Consider the following 17,019-nt stretch of genomic DNA (forward strand, 5'->3'; position numbering starts at 1 on the left):
AGACAGGAACAGTGCTGGACTTTGTCCACAGTGTGGTTGGCAGCATCCTTGGATAAGCTATATGTCTTTCTCATACTTGCCGGGACTGTGCCCTGGAGGGATAGCTTTCCTTCTCCCTCTGCAGAAAACACGATGCAGTGGTGGATGCTTGAGCCAGCACAGGAGAATCCTGGTCCTGAGGAGAAAAGACTTTGTGGGAGACATTTACTTACCTTTTATTTGATTTTTGTTTTGTTTTTTTCCCTTGTCCTTTCGTGGGCATGTCTGAGGAAGTCAGAGGACAGCTTTCAGGAACTGGTTCTCTCCTATCATGTGGGTTCCAAGGATCAAACTCAGGTCATCAGGCTTGTCAGAAAGTGACTTTATCAGCTGAGACACATCACTGGGCCCTGTTTACTTGTCTTTTGAGACAGAGTCTCATGTATCCAAGGATGTTTCAATTGAGATACAGCTTTGGGGAGCTCTGGACACCTAATCCTCCTGCCTCCACCTCCCAAGTGCTGGGATTACAGGTGTGCACCATGACTGGCTTTTCCCATCTATTGAGAGATGTGAATATCAAGGAATTGGAGGAAGGGATAGACATCTCCCATCTTTCACATGCTAAGAAGACTTATTTAGTTGCTTGACCATTTAATTACTTTAAATCATGTTTGAGGAAGGAAATTTTAATATTTCTAATGTAACTTACTTTTAAAAACTCTACTCCATTTTTTTTTAACTGAAACGTGTTTTTCTTCCTTGCTCTGATCACTGAACAGTTGGGTCATTTCCGGTCTTTTGCCATGAAGATATTTAAAGTAAACCTTTCTCCCTTCGGAGAATTTTCCAGTGAATTATTGGAGTAGTGGTTATGTGACATGGTGTTCTTTCCCACAGACACACATCCATTATACAGTTACACGTGCATGCACATTTTTGTACACATGTGTACAGGTGTGTTCTTGCAAACCTCTTGTACTACAGAGAAAACTCTCCAAGACCAGTATCAATGTAACCAGAGACAGAGGCCACTCAAATCTGTATCACCCTCCTGGGGATTCTTCTGCCCGATGAGACATGTGGAGGAGGTTCAGATCTTTGTGGAGCCCCATGGGTCAGTGTAGACTGAGCTTATGTTGTATGCAGAGTGCTACAGGTGGAGTGACCCATAGTGCAGCAGTGTGGAGGGCAGGGTTAGGTCACTGACCTTCCTGGGAGTGGCACTCACCCCTCAGGTCATGTGTCTTCTCTGGACCTTGATTTCCTCTGAAGATTCATGAAGATGCTCGCCCTTCACTTCCTGTTTTTAGGCCCACCTTTGCTGTAGCACTCCCCAGGAGCCTCAGGAGCCTCACCACCCATGAGCCCACAGGTGGGAAGGAATGGGGAGCCGCACAGCTGTCAGACAGTCAGTGGGAGGGGAGAGAGGGCACCATCAGACAGAATCCGTCAAGCCTTTTGCTCATTCATTCATCAAGACTCTGTAGGTGCAGCCGAGCTGATGGCTGTTAACCTGAAGCTTGGAGGGCTCTGGCATGTCACCACTCATGGGAGACACGGTGATGGCAGGATTTTGTGAACCATATTCTGAGCATCCTTTGAACACCTTATCTGGGAGGGTCTGGCTGGGACAAAGGAAGTTGTGGGTTTTGATACCACGGTGCTTGCACAGGCCCAGTGCTGCAGAGCCTAGATATCCAGGACAGAATCGTTGCTGAGGCACATGTATTCTTCCAGAGCTTTGTGGTGGATCCTGTACTCCACAGGGAAGCCTGTTCTTGTCATATTCTGGAAGGTCTGCTCACAACAGTGAGAGAGGCTGGGAAACATTCTTCTAGTGGCTACACTTCAGGGCAATGACACGAAGCTGCCCCTAAAGCTTTGGAGATCAGACATGCTGGGGAGACAGCATGTTTGGGTCCTGGACTTTTCTTGGCTCTGCTGCTAACACATCCTGTTGAGACTAAGTTTCAAACAACAGTCAGATATAGATCCTGGGCAGAAAGCGTTGGGTCAGTAGTTAGCAGATGATGTCTGTTTTTCAAGCTACAACTATAAACCATCCCTCAGTTGTTCCCTGCCCTGAGCTGACCTTGAACCCTGACCCAACAGTGACAGGACAGGTAGGAGCAGGAGTAGTAGGTAGTTGAGACTGTGGGACTTGCTGAGGGAAGAGCTTCTGGTCCTCAGAGGAAAGACAGGTGCTTGCTTCCACCTTCATTGCTGGAGTGGCAGCAATGTCCCTGCCTGGAGTATGTGAGTCCTCTGAGTATTAGCTCTTAGCAAAGAGCTGAAGATATTATCTTTAGTCATTTGTTCCTCAACTTTTCTGTCTAATTTCCCCTCTCCCCTCCCCTCTCTTCTTTTCTTCTTTTTTTCTGTCTTAGTTAGGGTTACCAATGCTATGAAGAGACACCATGACCAAGGCAACTCTTATAAAGGACAACATTTCACTGGGGCTGGTTTACAGGTTCAGAGGTTCAGTCCATTATTATCATGGCAGGAAGCATGGCAGTGTCCAGGCAGATGTGATGCTGGAGAAGCAAAGAGTTCTACATCTTTATCTAAAGGCCACTAGGAGGAGACTGGCATCACTGGCTAGGAAGAAGTTCCCTAAGCCCACCCCCACAGTGACACACTTCCTCCAACATGGCCACACCTCCTAATAGTGCTGCTCCCTGGGCCAAGCTAATTCAAACCACCACATGTCCTTTTCACTTTGATGTTTTATCCCTCTCTCCCTCCTTCACTCCCTTCCGTCTAGAATGACCTTGCCTGTATATGATGTTTCGGGACATGAGTCACATTTTAGAGTCCCCATAGGCTTGAGGCTCATCCCATATGGACACCGGCATTAAGCTTTCTAGCACAGAATTAGAGGTTAAGGAGTCCTTCACAGAGTACATGCCCAAGGCCTAGCTATGTAACTACTTATGTTCCACACGCTCTGGGTTTCTAAAATAGGTGCTTTAATCCCATTTGAGCGCCAGAGGAGCAGAGGCCCTCCCGGCCAGTCAGCCTCCTGTCACAGGCTTCTGCAGCCTGACGAAGCCCAGAGGACTAAAGCTTGCTCAGCTGCTGCCAGAAAAACTCCAGGGTTTGTTTGTTTCTTGTTCCCCAGACCAGGGCGCCAGCTACAGGGATAGACGGAGGCCTGTCAGGAAATCCAGGCCCAATGTACTGAACTTTGACTGCATGTGAGGCTGGGGTTCAGCATGGGATGTTTGGACGGAACTGCGAACTTCACTCCTAAAGCGCCCCAGAGCCAGAGAAAGGTCCCTTGCACTCAGTCTAGGCTGTGTCTGCCCCCCATCCTCCCCTGAAGATTCCCCTTTTTGGATTCTCTTCTTCTTGTGGCCCTTTCCCTAACCCTGATAGCTAGCTAGCTATCCCTGGCATGGATATGATCACTCACTGTGTGGCATGCCACCTGTCTCTGAATACATGACACAGTGATCTAGGGCAGTAGAAGTGGAGGCAGGTACTGAAGGCCAGATTCACTGCAGTCTGCCATATTCAATAGAATTATTTGCTTTGAGCTGTGTATTCTCAGCTAGGCCACTGCACCTTTGGAAAGAGATTTTGCTCCCATTTTTCTGCCAAGCCTGTGTGTTCAGGACTTGCCTGGGGATCAGTATATAATAGACAGAAGGTGAAAGTTTGAGCTGCATCAGTCCAGAAGATATCACATCAAGTAGACATGCAAGCATGGAGCCAGTGTGCCCCCAGCATGGGCTTTGGCTCAGACTGCACTCCCTACTAACAGATGAAAAATGGAAAGCCCCATCCACAGCAGGTTAGGGCTTGTGTGACCCTCAAAGTGCAAACTGGCAATGCAGCATCAGCTACCTGGGATTGTTTCTCAAAGGTCAAGGGACAAACCCTGTTCTTCACAGATTCCAGAGGGGTACAGCTGGTGTGGCCTGAGTTTTTCCTCTTTTTCTCTCTTTTTCTCCTCCTCCTGTCCTTCTCCCAGTCCACATTTGCTCCCAGTGATTTGCAGAGCCTTATGGGCGAGTCCTACAGGATGAATGGATAGGCAGGGGTAGGTTGAGTCCCTACCTTTGATTGTATTAGCCTCAAGAGGTCAGAGTCCCATTTTCCTTCCAGGCATGTGGGTGGATGTAGCTTGCCATAGTTTCTAGGAATGTCTATCCTGCAGCAATGTATTCCCATTTGAAAGAAAAATATTTAAAGTAGGGCATGGGGTGGTAGGGAGAAGTTAGGTGCCCATCTTTGGGATTAGGAAAAAAAAATCCCCATTTCCTACTAACAGCAGTTTTGAGAACTCCTGCATATATCCTATGAACTTTTGTTTCTGATGTTCGTAGCCTGTAGCCTCAAAGGAGTTGGGAAACCTACTGATCCAAGTCTGGCCTCATATATGCCTAGAGAAAGCATCAGATTTCCAAGTCTTCTCTTTTCCTTGTGTGTCTTCTCCCCAGTTCCTTTGTCCCTGGTCTTCCCCTCCCTCTGCCCCTCTTCCCCAACCTCAGGATAATCCATCATCAGTATCCCACTGGGTGTTTACAGAGCACTCCACAGCCATTGTTGGACATTTTCTTTCTTATTTGCAAAGTGCTTTGTAGCTACTCTTACAAGACTGTCCTCTCAGAGTGGAGAGATGCTGTGACCCACTTTCTAAGGTCGAATTCCCACTGCTCCCCAATGGGAAGACCAGGACCTGTACTGGAGAGGAGTGGGAGTGGGAGTGGGAGGCAGACTGTCACAGGCTGGAGCCATGGCTGGGCCCTCAACTTGCCCTCTGGGAAAGTACACCCTGCACTTTTCAGGTGAGAGACTGAGACATGCTGACTTGGGGATCATAGCTGGGCACCCATTCTCTCCCAGAGTAAGTACCAAGTAGCAGAGATGGGCTACATTCGTCCCATTCCTCGGCCAAGGGGGAAGGGGAGTTTATTTCTGTGTCATACATAAGAGCATAAAGTGTTCCCCCCATCCTGGTGGGGTTGAAAGTGCTTGGGAATCATATTTCTTTTTCAAAATCAGAATTTTAAAAAGGGGTAGTTATGATGTCATAGAGCAGTGCTTTTGTGAAGACAGAAGCCCCCACAGTTAGTCCAGACAAAGCTGCTTTCTGACAGCCTGTTTGCCACCACGCTGCAGGACACCTTGCATGTTCTGTTTTTCAGTTTGCAAGCCTGAGTCAGCATCTTGGGCCTCCATTACATCGCCTTTGTATTAACCACTTGAAGTTTCCCTGTAGGGGCTGAGAGACGGCACAGTGAGTAAGAACATTTTGTTGCTCTTACAGAGTAACAGGGTTTCTAGAACTCACATGGTGGGTAGCTCATAACCATTAGTAACTCTAGTTCCTAGTTCACCAAAAAGGTTTGATGCCTTTTTATCTTTGCAGGTACCAGGCACACGCATGGTACATATACATTCATGTAGACAAAATGCTTATACACATAAATCTTTTTTTAAAAAATAAATTTTGGCTGGAGAGGTGGCTCAGTGGTTAAGAGCACTGGCTGCTCTTCCAGAGGTCCTGAGTTCAATTCTCAGCAAACACATGGTGGCTCACAACCATCTGTAATAGTATCTGATGTCCTCTTCTGGTGCGTCTGAAGAGAAGGACAATGTACTCACATACATAAAATAACATAAAATAAATTTAAATAAATAAAATTTCCATGTAACATTTTGTTGAAGTGGTTGGGTAGTAAGATTTTGTGGTAGACTCCATACACAGGGATGCCTGGCTAGGTGTCTTAAGGAAATATGGTCTTTGCTTTCTGTCCTGCTTTGGCTTCTGAGTGACACTAACAGGTCTATCTGGGTTGGACTTCCACATTGCCTATCCTAGGCCAGTGGTGTCGGCCACGAAGCCCACACCCAGTTGTGAGTTCTGAAAATGGAATCATCCTGTCACTCACTATTGATTCTAGGGCCAGTCTGTGAACCTCGATCACTAGCACTCCAAGACCAAGGCACCCTCTGAGCTCCTGTGGCATCTGTTGCCTTGCTTAAATCACAGATGTCTGCTAAATATTTGTGAGTGACGAGTACATATTTACCAATGTGCAGTGACTTCACCTGGGTAGGAAAACCATTGTTAGAATGTATCATCTGTACTCTGATAACCATTGTTAGAATGTATCACCTGTACTCTGATGTGCACTTGCACCTCTGAGGTCCCACAAGTTAACCTTTGTGTTGAGTTCTCAGAGCAGGGATGGGCGAGTGACCAGTGGAGAGGACACATCTATGAACACCACCAGTGTCCTTTGATGATATGCACAAACACAAATGTACAAAGTGTGAGGGGGAGCAGGAAAGCAGGATCTCCCCTCTCACAAACAGCAATGGAGCACGAGGGGTTTTCACCCTAGTTTAAATAAACCAGAGGGAGGGGGAAACTGGTGTGAGCATCTTTAAAGGGAGAGTATGGAGCTGAACCTATTGGAGAAACATTGGACAGGACCTCGGGTTTTCTTCCATAGTACAGGATGGGTTAAATGGGTAGAGGGATAGGTGAGATGGGACTGTCCACAAATCACTGGATGATGGCTACATAGGAGTTTATTTTATACTCTGACATCTTTGGGATATAAAAAAAAAAAAAAATCAAAATGCTCTAGTAGGTTTGGACTAGAACAGTGAACAATCTTCTCTGCCAAGGTGTGGGTTAAGCTAGTCTGTGGTCTTGGTTACATTTTGAGACTGTAGTGCCATCTAGTGTTCATGGCAAACAAGTGGCCATTGCTACCTACCTCTCAGCCCTGCTGCCTACTGGCTCTGGGAACGCCTGGCCTTTCTACTGTTCTCAGGAGAGGGCTTGAGTGGAAAGAGCAAGGCTGACAGGCCACAGGCAAGGTGCTGGTGGTGGTGGTGGTGGTGGCCCAGCAGAGAGCAGGCCGTGGGTAAGAGTCACCTCTAGAGGCAGGTGACCTTCATAAGGGCCTTCAGCATAACACAGGTGTAAAAATAGCCTCTGTGTTGCCTTTATTTAACTCCCTGGCCTGAGCAAACAGCCCCTCGCACCTGTATATTGTTTGCTTGGTGTGGACACACTGCTATGTGTTTGCAGGTGTAAATGACTGTTTATGTACCCAGAGTTATGGGGCGGGTACCCTCTCCTTTTCCAGCCAATATTCTCTTAGTGCTGATTACTGAACAGTGGGGCTGGCAAACCCCAGGCCTGGGGCCTAAAGGAGGGACAGACCTTTAACCCTGCCTTTAAGGGATACCAATGGCTTCCCTGGAGGAGAACTCAGCACTGTCTTTGGTATCAGGAAAGGGGCAATCTGAAGACCAAGGTGGTTGTGCTTAGGGACAGAAAACTTAGATGGCATGAGTTAGAGAGACTTCTGGAAGTTTTTAACCCGGCTTAATATAGGTCAAAGGGAATGAGAAAACCAACTCTACCTCTCTCACCTGGGCAATGAGAAGGGAGGGACATGTGGGATTTACCAATTGTAGAATTCTACAGACATGGAAGAGAAAGGGGACGGGGTAGTGAAGGGAAGGAAGGCAGCCTTCTGGTGGAGGGCTCACACTCACATTTGGTTGGCTCTAAGGCACTAAGGATTATGGTTGCTATCTTTATTTATGCTTCATATACCAAGAAAAGGGCAAACAATAACATCCGATCATGCATATGGTTAAAAATGGTATCTTAGCCGGCAGGCAGTGGTGGCACACACCTTTAATCCCAGCACTTGGGAGGCAGAGGCAGGCGGATTTCTGAGTTAGAGGCCAGCCTGGTCTACAGAGTGAGGTCCAGGACAGCCAGGGCTACACAGAGAAACCCTGTCTTGAAAAACCAATATATATATGTATATCTTATATATATCATATATATCTTATATATATCAATATATGATATATAATATATGATATATAATATATTATATATGTATATATATATGGTATATATATACATGTATATATATATGGTATATATATATGTATATATATATAATATATTATATTAAATATAGTTAAATAAAGGCAACACAGATATATATATCACATCCACAGTCAAGAGCAGATAGAAAGGAATGTATGCATCCATGCCTGCTTGCACTCCTTTTCTCTACTCTTGCACAGTTCAGGACTCCTTGCATAGGGAATGGTGCTGCCTACATTGGGCTGGGTCTTTCCACATCAATTAACTTAATAAGACATTCTTCCATACACATGCTCATAGCCAATCCCATGTAGACCAGCCCTCACTGAGACTCTCCTCTGAGGTAATCCACTTGGCAAAAGTTCTATGTCAAGTTGGCAGTTAAGGCTCACTGTCACATGTGGAAAAACTAAGAACTATTCATTTAAGAATGTAAACAGAACTCTAGTCTCTACGACCTAGACATTCTCCGTCTAGGTCAGTACTCAGAGTAATAGGCAGAAACTCACAGACTTATGTACAAAGAGACCCGACCCATATTTACAAAACAGGTATCAGAAACTAGGCAGGGATTGATCAGCCATTGAAGAGCAGAAGTGAACGATGGGGAAACATTTCAATAGTGGATTATTACCATGTGTTGGGAGGAGTTTATAATACATTTCCAATGTTGTAACACATTAGGGCATTAAGCAAACATAGCAAAGCAAGATAGGCTCAACCATATCAGTTTGACCTCAACTAGGCAAAAGCATGTGTCAACACTGGAAGTCTTACAAAGGATAGAATAAAATACTGTGCTCACAACTCTGCTAGTGACCTGCACTTTCTTTACACGTTTCAGTACTAATTCTCCTACAGGGAAAACACCTCTACGTTCCATCATGTGTACTCCGAAGGGACAATAATCAGCGTGACTTACTTTTGCAATTATTAGGACCACAATAGCTAAAAAAAAAATTGCTTAACAGATAACAGAGTTATTTTAGCTTATGATTTCATAGGGATTTGGTCCCCTGTGGCAAAGGAAGCATGGTGGAGTGGATAGGGCTGTCAGCATACTGGGGAGGTTTCAAAGTACCACAGACCAGAAAGCAGGGAGAGCAGAGAAGGAACAAGAGTCTCAGCATAACCTTGAGAGATCTGCCTCTGCCAGCTAGGCTCCACCTCCTAGCTGGGTTCTATAGCCTCCCAAAATAGTGCCACCCACCAACTGGAAACCAGGTGTTCAAAATATAAGCCTGTGAGAACATTTCATATTCAAATCATCACATGGCCATAATTTTAAAAAGGAAAATGAAGAAAAGGGTCTGAGTAGGTCAGGCAGATGCTATGAAGACTTTGGAGACAAGATGTGGACTCAAAAGAGTCCCCTAGAACCTGGGCAGCTGATGATTTATCTCAGGTAGCCCTGCTGTATCTGGATGGCAGAAAGTAGAACCCATTGGCCATTCGGTCCTAAGTGAGGAAGAATCAGTCTTCTGGAGAGACATCCTGCCCTGCTTCCTAGGTGAAGGGTCTCTGAGCAAAACAAAGAAGTAATCATTTGTCTCCTTTCTCCTGTGTCCTCCCCCAGTAGACATGTTTGATGACTTCTCAGAAGGCAGAGAGTGCGTCAATTGCGGGGCCATGTCCACCCCACTCTGGAGGCGAGATGGGACAGGACACTACCTGTGCAATGCCTGTGGCCTCTATCACAAGATGAATGGTATCAACCGGCCCCTCATTAAGCCTCAGCGCCGGCTGGTAAGTGAGCAGCTCTATGGCTTAGGTCCACCAGCCTGGAGAGCAGTCAGCTTCATTCCTCCTCTCTGCACTTGGCTTTGAGGCTCTTCCCCAGCATTAAACTTTGCAATTAAAGGATATACGCTGAAGGGTTCGATAGGTGGGAGTAAGGAAGGGGCTTCATACACTTTTAGAGTGACCTTGCACTCACTCCAAAGATGCTGACTCAGCTAATCCATCCCCATAACAATGCAACAGTGGAAAGTGAAAGCCCAGAAAGGTGACTGGCAACAGCCACTGGCCATGAGGATCCAGATCCCGGCCTCCTGGTCTCAAGGGAAGGGGAATAGAGAGATACACATTCTGAAGCTTTCTCACTGAAGCCCATCAAACTCCTCACCCCAAACACCAGGCACTGGAATTCATGAGTTCCACCTTGGGGAAGAATTTTTCTGTCGACAGTGGCTCCCATCTGTTCCTATGAGTGGTCTAGATACCTAGAGATAGTGCTAAGGCTAGCCCAAGGGACTATTCTGGCCTAGCTCTGCTAGATACAAAATACTTCCTTTCTATGTTGTAGTCTGCCTCCCGCCGGGTAGGCCTCTCCTGTGCCAACTGCCAGACTACCACCACCACGCTGTGGCGCCGTAATGCCGAGGGAGAGCCTGTGTGCAATGCTTGCGGCCTCTATATGAAGCTCCATGGGGTGAGTGGACGCCCTGGTCTGCTGTGTCTATGCCCCACCCCTCTCACTCCCTCAGCTCCGCCTGAGAGGAGCCTCCTCCCTCACTGGTCTTCCCTCCAGAATAGAATCCACTTGCTCCTTCTTTTAAAAGCATTCATTTATTTGTGTGCGTGTCTGTGTGTTAGTACTGTAGCAGACTCTACAACTGGAAATCCATATTTAACTTCCAATCCTTCAGGTTCCCAGGCCTCTTGCAATGCGGAAGGAAGGGATTCAAACCAGAAAACGGAAGCCCAAGAACCTGAATAAATCTAAGACACCAGCAGGTGAGGAATAAATCTGTGTGTAAGCATGGAACAAGTCCCAAGCTCTCAGAGCATCTAAGAACCATGTCTGCTCTAGTAGGCAGCCAGCCTCAGCAGCCAAAGTATAATGCTAACCTCCTCCTCAATCCTCTCAGATCAAAGTAACAGTAAAGCCTAGTAAAGAAGTCAGCGCCAGGAAGCTGTATGACGACTGCCCTTGCAATAGGCTTGTTGATTCAGTATGGGGCCTGAGAAAGGAATTTTGGTCCCCATTTTTGATGCTCTGATCAAAGCAGATGTATTCCCATTAGCCGTGATTCTGACAGACTGATCTATAATCAGGGTACATTTGTGTCACATCTGAACTTGTACAAGTTCCTTGAGGGATCCTCTCAAGACCCCACAGAAGCAGTGTCATCATGTCTTCCTGATAAGCAAACTGCAAATCGAGTACAGTGGCTTAAAATCACATTGCTATTGACTGGGATCTGGAATGTTCACTCCAGGTTCAACAGTCTATTCAATATACTGTTCTGTCTTCATAGTTTCTATGTAGCTTAGGAGAGTCTTGAACTCATGGCTCTTCTGCCTCAGGCTCCTAAGTGCTAGGTTTATAGGCATGAGCCACCACACCTGGCAGTACCTTCTTTATTTCTAGATTAAGAAAGTCACTAATGTTTCCTACCCAGAGCCTTCTCTGCTGCACACTGCCACATTGCACACTGCCTGGCTTCAGTTGCAGAGGAAATGAACTGGCTGATGTGATGGACAGTTCACTCCTCACCCCAGGCAGGCAGACTCACCAAGATGCCCATTTTCACCACCAAAGGCTGGGGTTGCTGGGAGAACCTCCTGCCACCTCCCAGGATCAGCTTCTTTCTGCCTCCCAGACTGACTGCAGTAGATCCCCTGGGTAACCTCCCCCGTCCCATGTGCCAGGCACAGGAAGAGCAGGGGTTGGGTTCAGTGGAGGAGCCCTCAACCCAGAAGTCAAAATGAAGAAGAGTAAATTCCATAGCAAAATCTGTTCTGGAGTGCACAGGGCATTTGTAATCTCTACTCATCCCAAGCAGTGTGGCTATAGCCACACTTGGCTACAGAGAAATAAATACAGTTAATTATAAGTTGTTGTCTCAGAACCCTCTGGCAGTATCCTGCAATATATAGTATTTGCATTTAAAAGACAGTATCAAGAGTGTAGAATCCCAAAACACAAATACAACATGGTCTCCAGGATGGTCTCTCATGGATCTAGGGGTCATGAGGGAATCACTGTGACTTTTAAAAAGGTTCCCTTGAGGTTGGTGATGTAGCTTAGTGGGTAGTGCACTTACTTGGCACACACAAAGTCCTGGCTTCAATCCCCAGCATACTACAGACTGGGCATGGAGGCATAGGCTTGTAAACCCAGCACTCAGGAGGCAGAGGCAGGAATATCAGTTCAATGGCATCTTACCTACACAGTGAGTCTGTGACCAGCCTGGGTTGCAGCAGTTTTTAAAAGAAGGTAAAATGGTCTCCTTGGAATTTTGAGGCTTCTGTCCAGTTTTGAGAACTTCTCTACCCCTAACCCAGCAAGTGTAAGTAAGGCCTCTGTCCCTGTAGCTGGACTGGGTTTCCTGACTCTGCCTCCTTGCAGGTCCTCCTGGTGAGAGCCTCCCTCCCTCCAGCAGTGCCCCCAGCAACTCCAGCAATGCTACCAGCAGCAGCAGCAGCAGTGAAGAGATGCGCCCCATCAAGACAGAGCCTGGGCTGTCATCTCATTATGGGCACGGCAGCTCCATGTCCCAGGTGGGTAGGGTGACAGACTTGATAGGCCAGTAGACTCTTGATCCCAGTAGCCAGACCTGCCTTGGGAGGTGAGCTGCAGCCTGGCCCTGAGCTACTGGGCTCTAAGCAGTTCTAGCCTCTGAGCCCTTGGTACCTCTTGTCCAGCTCCACTGATTTGGACACAAAGAATATCACAGGTTTTGCACCTTCCTGTGCTGTGGCCTTTGGGAACAAGGAGAGGGACCCAGGGATTGCACCTGGGGTACATGTGGCAGATAGCACAACTGCTCCCCGAGTCAGTCTTCAGTGTTGGGGTTTGGAAGCATATTTGGACTCCAGAGCTTGAAGAGCTTTGAGCTTGGCTTTGACGGATTTTCAGAGGAGGAGGCAGGAAGACCCTGTTAGCATGTCATGGGCTTGGGAACCACAGAGGGCAGGAAGCTGTATTTCATGAGAATGGCCCAGCAAGGGACCATGCCCTCTTGCAGTTAGGATGCACCCCTGTTCCTCTGCCTTTTGGAGGATGAGGAAGTCCCAGGTTCCCTTTCCCAGCCCTAGTTGTGAGACAATAGTTGAGTGTTCTACCATCAGAGTAAACTAGAGAGGACCTGGTTCCACAGAAGCAAGAGTGCTAGGACCCTTTCAGGATGGAGAGGATGACCTCAGTCTGACCAGGAAGTGGTGATAAGAGTGTTTCCTGTGGCTGCCAGAGCTGAGAAAGCACAGCAGCACAAAGCTGCTGGGGTATGGCTCTGATTACAGTGCTCAGAAGCCAAGGGGGAAGTGTGCAGACCCTCTGCAGCTGAACCCTAGGGCCTAGGGAGTGGCTAGTCTTACTCCCTTACTCCCTCCCCAGCCCTCATCCTTGGGCCCCCAGGAGCATCCTACTGGCTCACTGTGCTCTCTGTCTTCCAGACATTCAGTTCTGTGTCCGGCCATGGGCCCTCCATCCATCCAGTGCTGTCGGCTCTGAAGCTCTCCCCACAAGGCTATGCATCTCCTGCCACTCAGACATCGCAGGCCAGCTCCAAGCAGGACTCTTGGAACAGCCTGGTCCTGGCTGACAGTCACGGAGATATAATCACTGCATAATCAGCACCCCCTTCCCTCTTCAAATTCCTGCTCGGACTTGGGACCTGGGGGCCAGCAAAGTAAAAGGCTGGGGTACCTTGGCCAGCCCCTTTGTCTGGGAACAACTCCTGAAGAACAACTGGGTAGAACTTGAAGTTGTTGACAATCACTTAGGGATATGGGTGCTGGGTTTCTTCAAACACCTTTCCAGGTGGAGCACTGGAAAAAGCCTGCATTCTTACAAACAAGCCCACCTTGGCTGCAAGCACAGCACAGTGAGGCTCTTCAGCGTAGCAGGAGACTTGCTCATTCTCCACCTGCCTGTCCAGGACAGACACATAATCTCCTTCACCCCAGCGACCCACCGCAGTGGCTGTGGTGGTAGCTTTTTTTTCTTTGTGATCCTAGAGTGGCTGTAGGGACTGAGGCTTCAAGACACCATCTACAGCCGGAGCAGGGTGTCTACTTGTTGTGGACTAGACATAGCAGCCCTGCCCTTGTCCAACACTCCCCTTGAGGCATGGACATCTCTGCATGTCCCATACCAGATCTGACTCCAAAGTGCTGGGTGCAATGCAGAGGTTACTGAGTCCTTCCTGGGGAGATTAGCTGGGGAGAAGGCACATTACCTATAACCCAGAATAGCTTCATCAAATCGCAGCCTGGCAGTGGTGCCTTCCCCACTTCAGTGGTGATTCTCCCAGGAACATCAAACCCCTTGCTCTCCAGCCTGAACATCTCCTACCCTCTGCAAAACTAGAGGCCAGTTGTGTAGCAGGCTAATACCACTAGGTGCTGTTTCCCAGCATTCCTTTCACCCCTTCACACACAGGGGTTCCAAGGAAGAACAAAACCTGCTACCAAAGCAGCCTTGGTGACTATGTTCATCTGCACCTTGGGTCCCTCTGGAGGTTGTGTCTACAGCACAATCCTGTTTCCAGGACTCCAGCTTGCTTGCTCTGAGCCTGCCAAGCCAAGCCCTCTCCAGTCAGACAGTTACCTGGCTCTGGGACTTTCTACAGCACAGATCCTTGGTCTAGAAAATGCAGATTCTTTGCAAAATCAATTCAAAGCAGAAACAACTAAAGGAAATTTGTGAAAGGACAAAGGTGATGGATGGGAGAAGATGTCCCCAGGCCTGATGGGGTAGCCATGCTTGCAGCTGTCCTAGAATTGGCCTCCCCCTACCCACCCCTGGCTATTACTGGGGCTCCCAAAGATTCTTCCTTGACCTCAACATCCACAGAGCTGTAGCCAACTGTGGCATTACCTTATTTTACCCCAAATTCCAAGCCCCACCCCTAAACCTTACTGGCCGTAGCAGAGAATAGCCTTAAACCAAGATTCTGTTGTAATCATTTATGCTGTTTCTCCCTCAAGGCCGCCTTCCCATGCCTGCCCCTCCCCCACAACCTCTTAACATTGTCTTAAGGTGAAATGGCTGTAAAATCAGTATTTAACTAATAAATTTATCTGTATTCCTCTTTTCCTCAGAAGTCTTTTCTAGGAGGCCTGGTGTTCTTGCCCTTTTTAGTGGACCAAATGGTGCAGGCTGCCTCTACCCAGTTTCTCCTTCATGGTTTTGGCAGTTGGCACCTGGGGACTGGTGACAGATACTGGTAAGATCTTAGGACGGGGTTCAGCTTGCTGGAGAGAATGGCAGCCGCCTTAGCTGAAGCTCCTCTGTCCCCTCACCTTCTCACATAGAAGTCACCCTGTGAGGGGGGGCATCTTTAAAGCTCTGCCTGAGTGCTTACAGCTCCATTTAACTAGAGGGTCCTCCATCTCTCCTGTCTACTGATTTAGGACACATCCCAAGGGACAAATACCCCAATGAGACAAAGACACAGTGTTGTCTCCTTTATCTATTTTGGCTTCACCTCAATCGACAGGACTGCCTATTTGCTTCATCTGAGAAGTATGAGCATGGAGCACTCATTGGTCCTAAGGCCGTGTCTCATTTGGTCCCTGTGGCATTGGCAGGGCTTGCACATCACCTTCAGAACCATCCTACCTTTCATTTGGCTTCTGTCAAATCTACCAGGCATCTAGGGCCTCAGAGCTGATGGCATCCTGATTATTTCCTAGTAGCAATAATACACAGAAAGACACATCCTTCTATGTAAAACCAGAAAATCTTACTAAAATTTCTTCAAAATTATTTAGTTAATTGTGTTAATGGGCATACATGCCATAGGACCCCAGTGGAGATCAGAGAACAACTTCTGGGAGTTTGTTCTCTCTTTCCCACCCTTATATAGATTCCAGGGATCAAACTCAAGTCTTCAGGCTTGTGTGGTACATGCTCTGCTCAAGTGACCCATCTTACTGGCCCAAGAAAAACTTTTCAGCTCTGGGGGGCTGGAGAGATGACTCAGTGGTTAAGAGCACTGACTGTTCTTCCAGGGGTTCTGAGTTCAATTCCCAGCCAGCACATGGTGGCTCACAATCATCTCTAATGGGATCCAACGCCCTCTTCTGGTTTGTCTGAAGACAGTGTCAGTGTACTCACTTTTTTTTTTTTTTGTATAGAATAGAGTTTATTCAGGGCATGGGGAGGGGAGTTAAGAGGTAGTAGAGGCATAGAAATGCAGAGAGAGAGAGAGAGACAGACAGAGAGACAGAGACAGAGAGACAGAGAGAGAAAGGAGAAGAGAAGAGAGGGGAGGGAAGGGGAGAGGGGGAGAGGGGAGAGAGGGGAGAAAGAGAGGAGAGAGGAGAGAGAGGAGAGAGAGGAGAGAGAGGAGAGAGAGGAGAGAGAGGAGAGAGAGGAGAGAGGAGGGGAGGGGAGGGGAGGGGAGGGGAGGGGAGGGGAGGGGAGGGGAGAGGAGGAGAAGGAGAGGCCGGCTGTAAGCACATGGAGAGAGGGGGAAGGGTAGGGCAAAGGGACAGAGGGAGACAGAGGGGGAGGAAGAAGGCAAGAGATCAAGAGAGCATAAAATAAATCTTTAAAAAAAAAAAAAATAGCCAAAGCCATTAAACTGAGAGCTACTGTCAGTCAGGTAAGATGAGTCCTAGTAAGAAGACAGATTCCAAACTGTTAGCCAGATGTTCATGGTTTTGGGTTAAGGCATTTTTTGCTTAAAAGATTTACATCACTTCTCTTTGGAAATGGATTTCAGAACTCTTTCTGTATGCTCATAACTGGTACCTCCCTCCAACTAAGGTAACTCAGCCTCCTGGATCAACAGACTTGTTGCTTCCCCGAGTAATCAATCAATCCTTAAGGAAGCCTGAGATTCTTTATCCAAGAGGCTAGAAAGGATGAGGATAGGCCTGGAGGCAAGCCCTGTCTCAGCCACTATCAACAACGGCAAAGACACATTTCCAAATTATTGGAACGTGGTTGGGGTGGAGAGGGGTGAAAAATGATGTTATTAGATCTCTTTCTCAAGGGGCAAGTCTGCATAAGAAATCACATTGCATTATGGTTACGACACTGGCACTGACAAAACTTTCTGAAACCCAGTTTAAGTCCATATGCAGTCGGGTAAGCCTTGGCCCTGGCTTCTGAGCAGGAGGCAGCTTAGCTGTAATTGTGTTTGTTTGGATCGATGCTAATAGCCACAAGTTTCTCATCACTGAATATGGGGGGGGGGGCTGGA

General features: G+C 47.6%; 1 protein-coding gene across 4 annotated transcripts in view; it reads left to right on the top strand.

Moving 5' to 3' along the window:
- Gata4 (GATA binding protein 4) overlaps window positions 1–14,901 on the top strand; it is a 71,041-nt gene extending 56,140 nt beyond the window's left edge. For 3 of the 4 annotated variants that reach the window (XM_076930864.1, XM_076930865.1, XM_034498711.2), the window contains 5 exons: window positions 9,435–9,604; window positions 10,164–10,289; window positions 10,507–10,594; window positions 12,213–12,364; window positions 13,259–14,901. In XM_076930864.1, coding sequence (XP_076786979.1) covers window positions 9,435–9,604; window positions 10,164–10,289; window positions 10,507–10,594; window positions 12,213–12,364; window positions 13,259–13,435 — 713 coding nt within the window. In that variant the 3' untranslated portion in view covers window positions 13,436–14,901. The remainder of the gene's footprint in view (window positions 1–9,434; window positions 9,605–10,163; window positions 10,290–10,506; window positions 10,595–12,212; window positions 12,365–13,258) is intronic. The other variant, XM_034498713.2, reaches the window with a different exon arrangement.
- Window positions 14,902–17,019: the final 2,118 nt, after the last annotated feature.

Source organism: Arvicanthis niloticus, chromosome 3 (assembly GCF_011762505.2).
Source record: "Arvicanthis niloticus isolate mArvNil1 chromosome 3, mArvNil1.pat.X, whole genome shotgun sequence".
Classification (NCBI taxonomy): Eukaryota; Metazoa; Chordata; class Mammalia; order Rodentia; family Muridae; genus Arvicanthis; species Arvicanthis niloticus.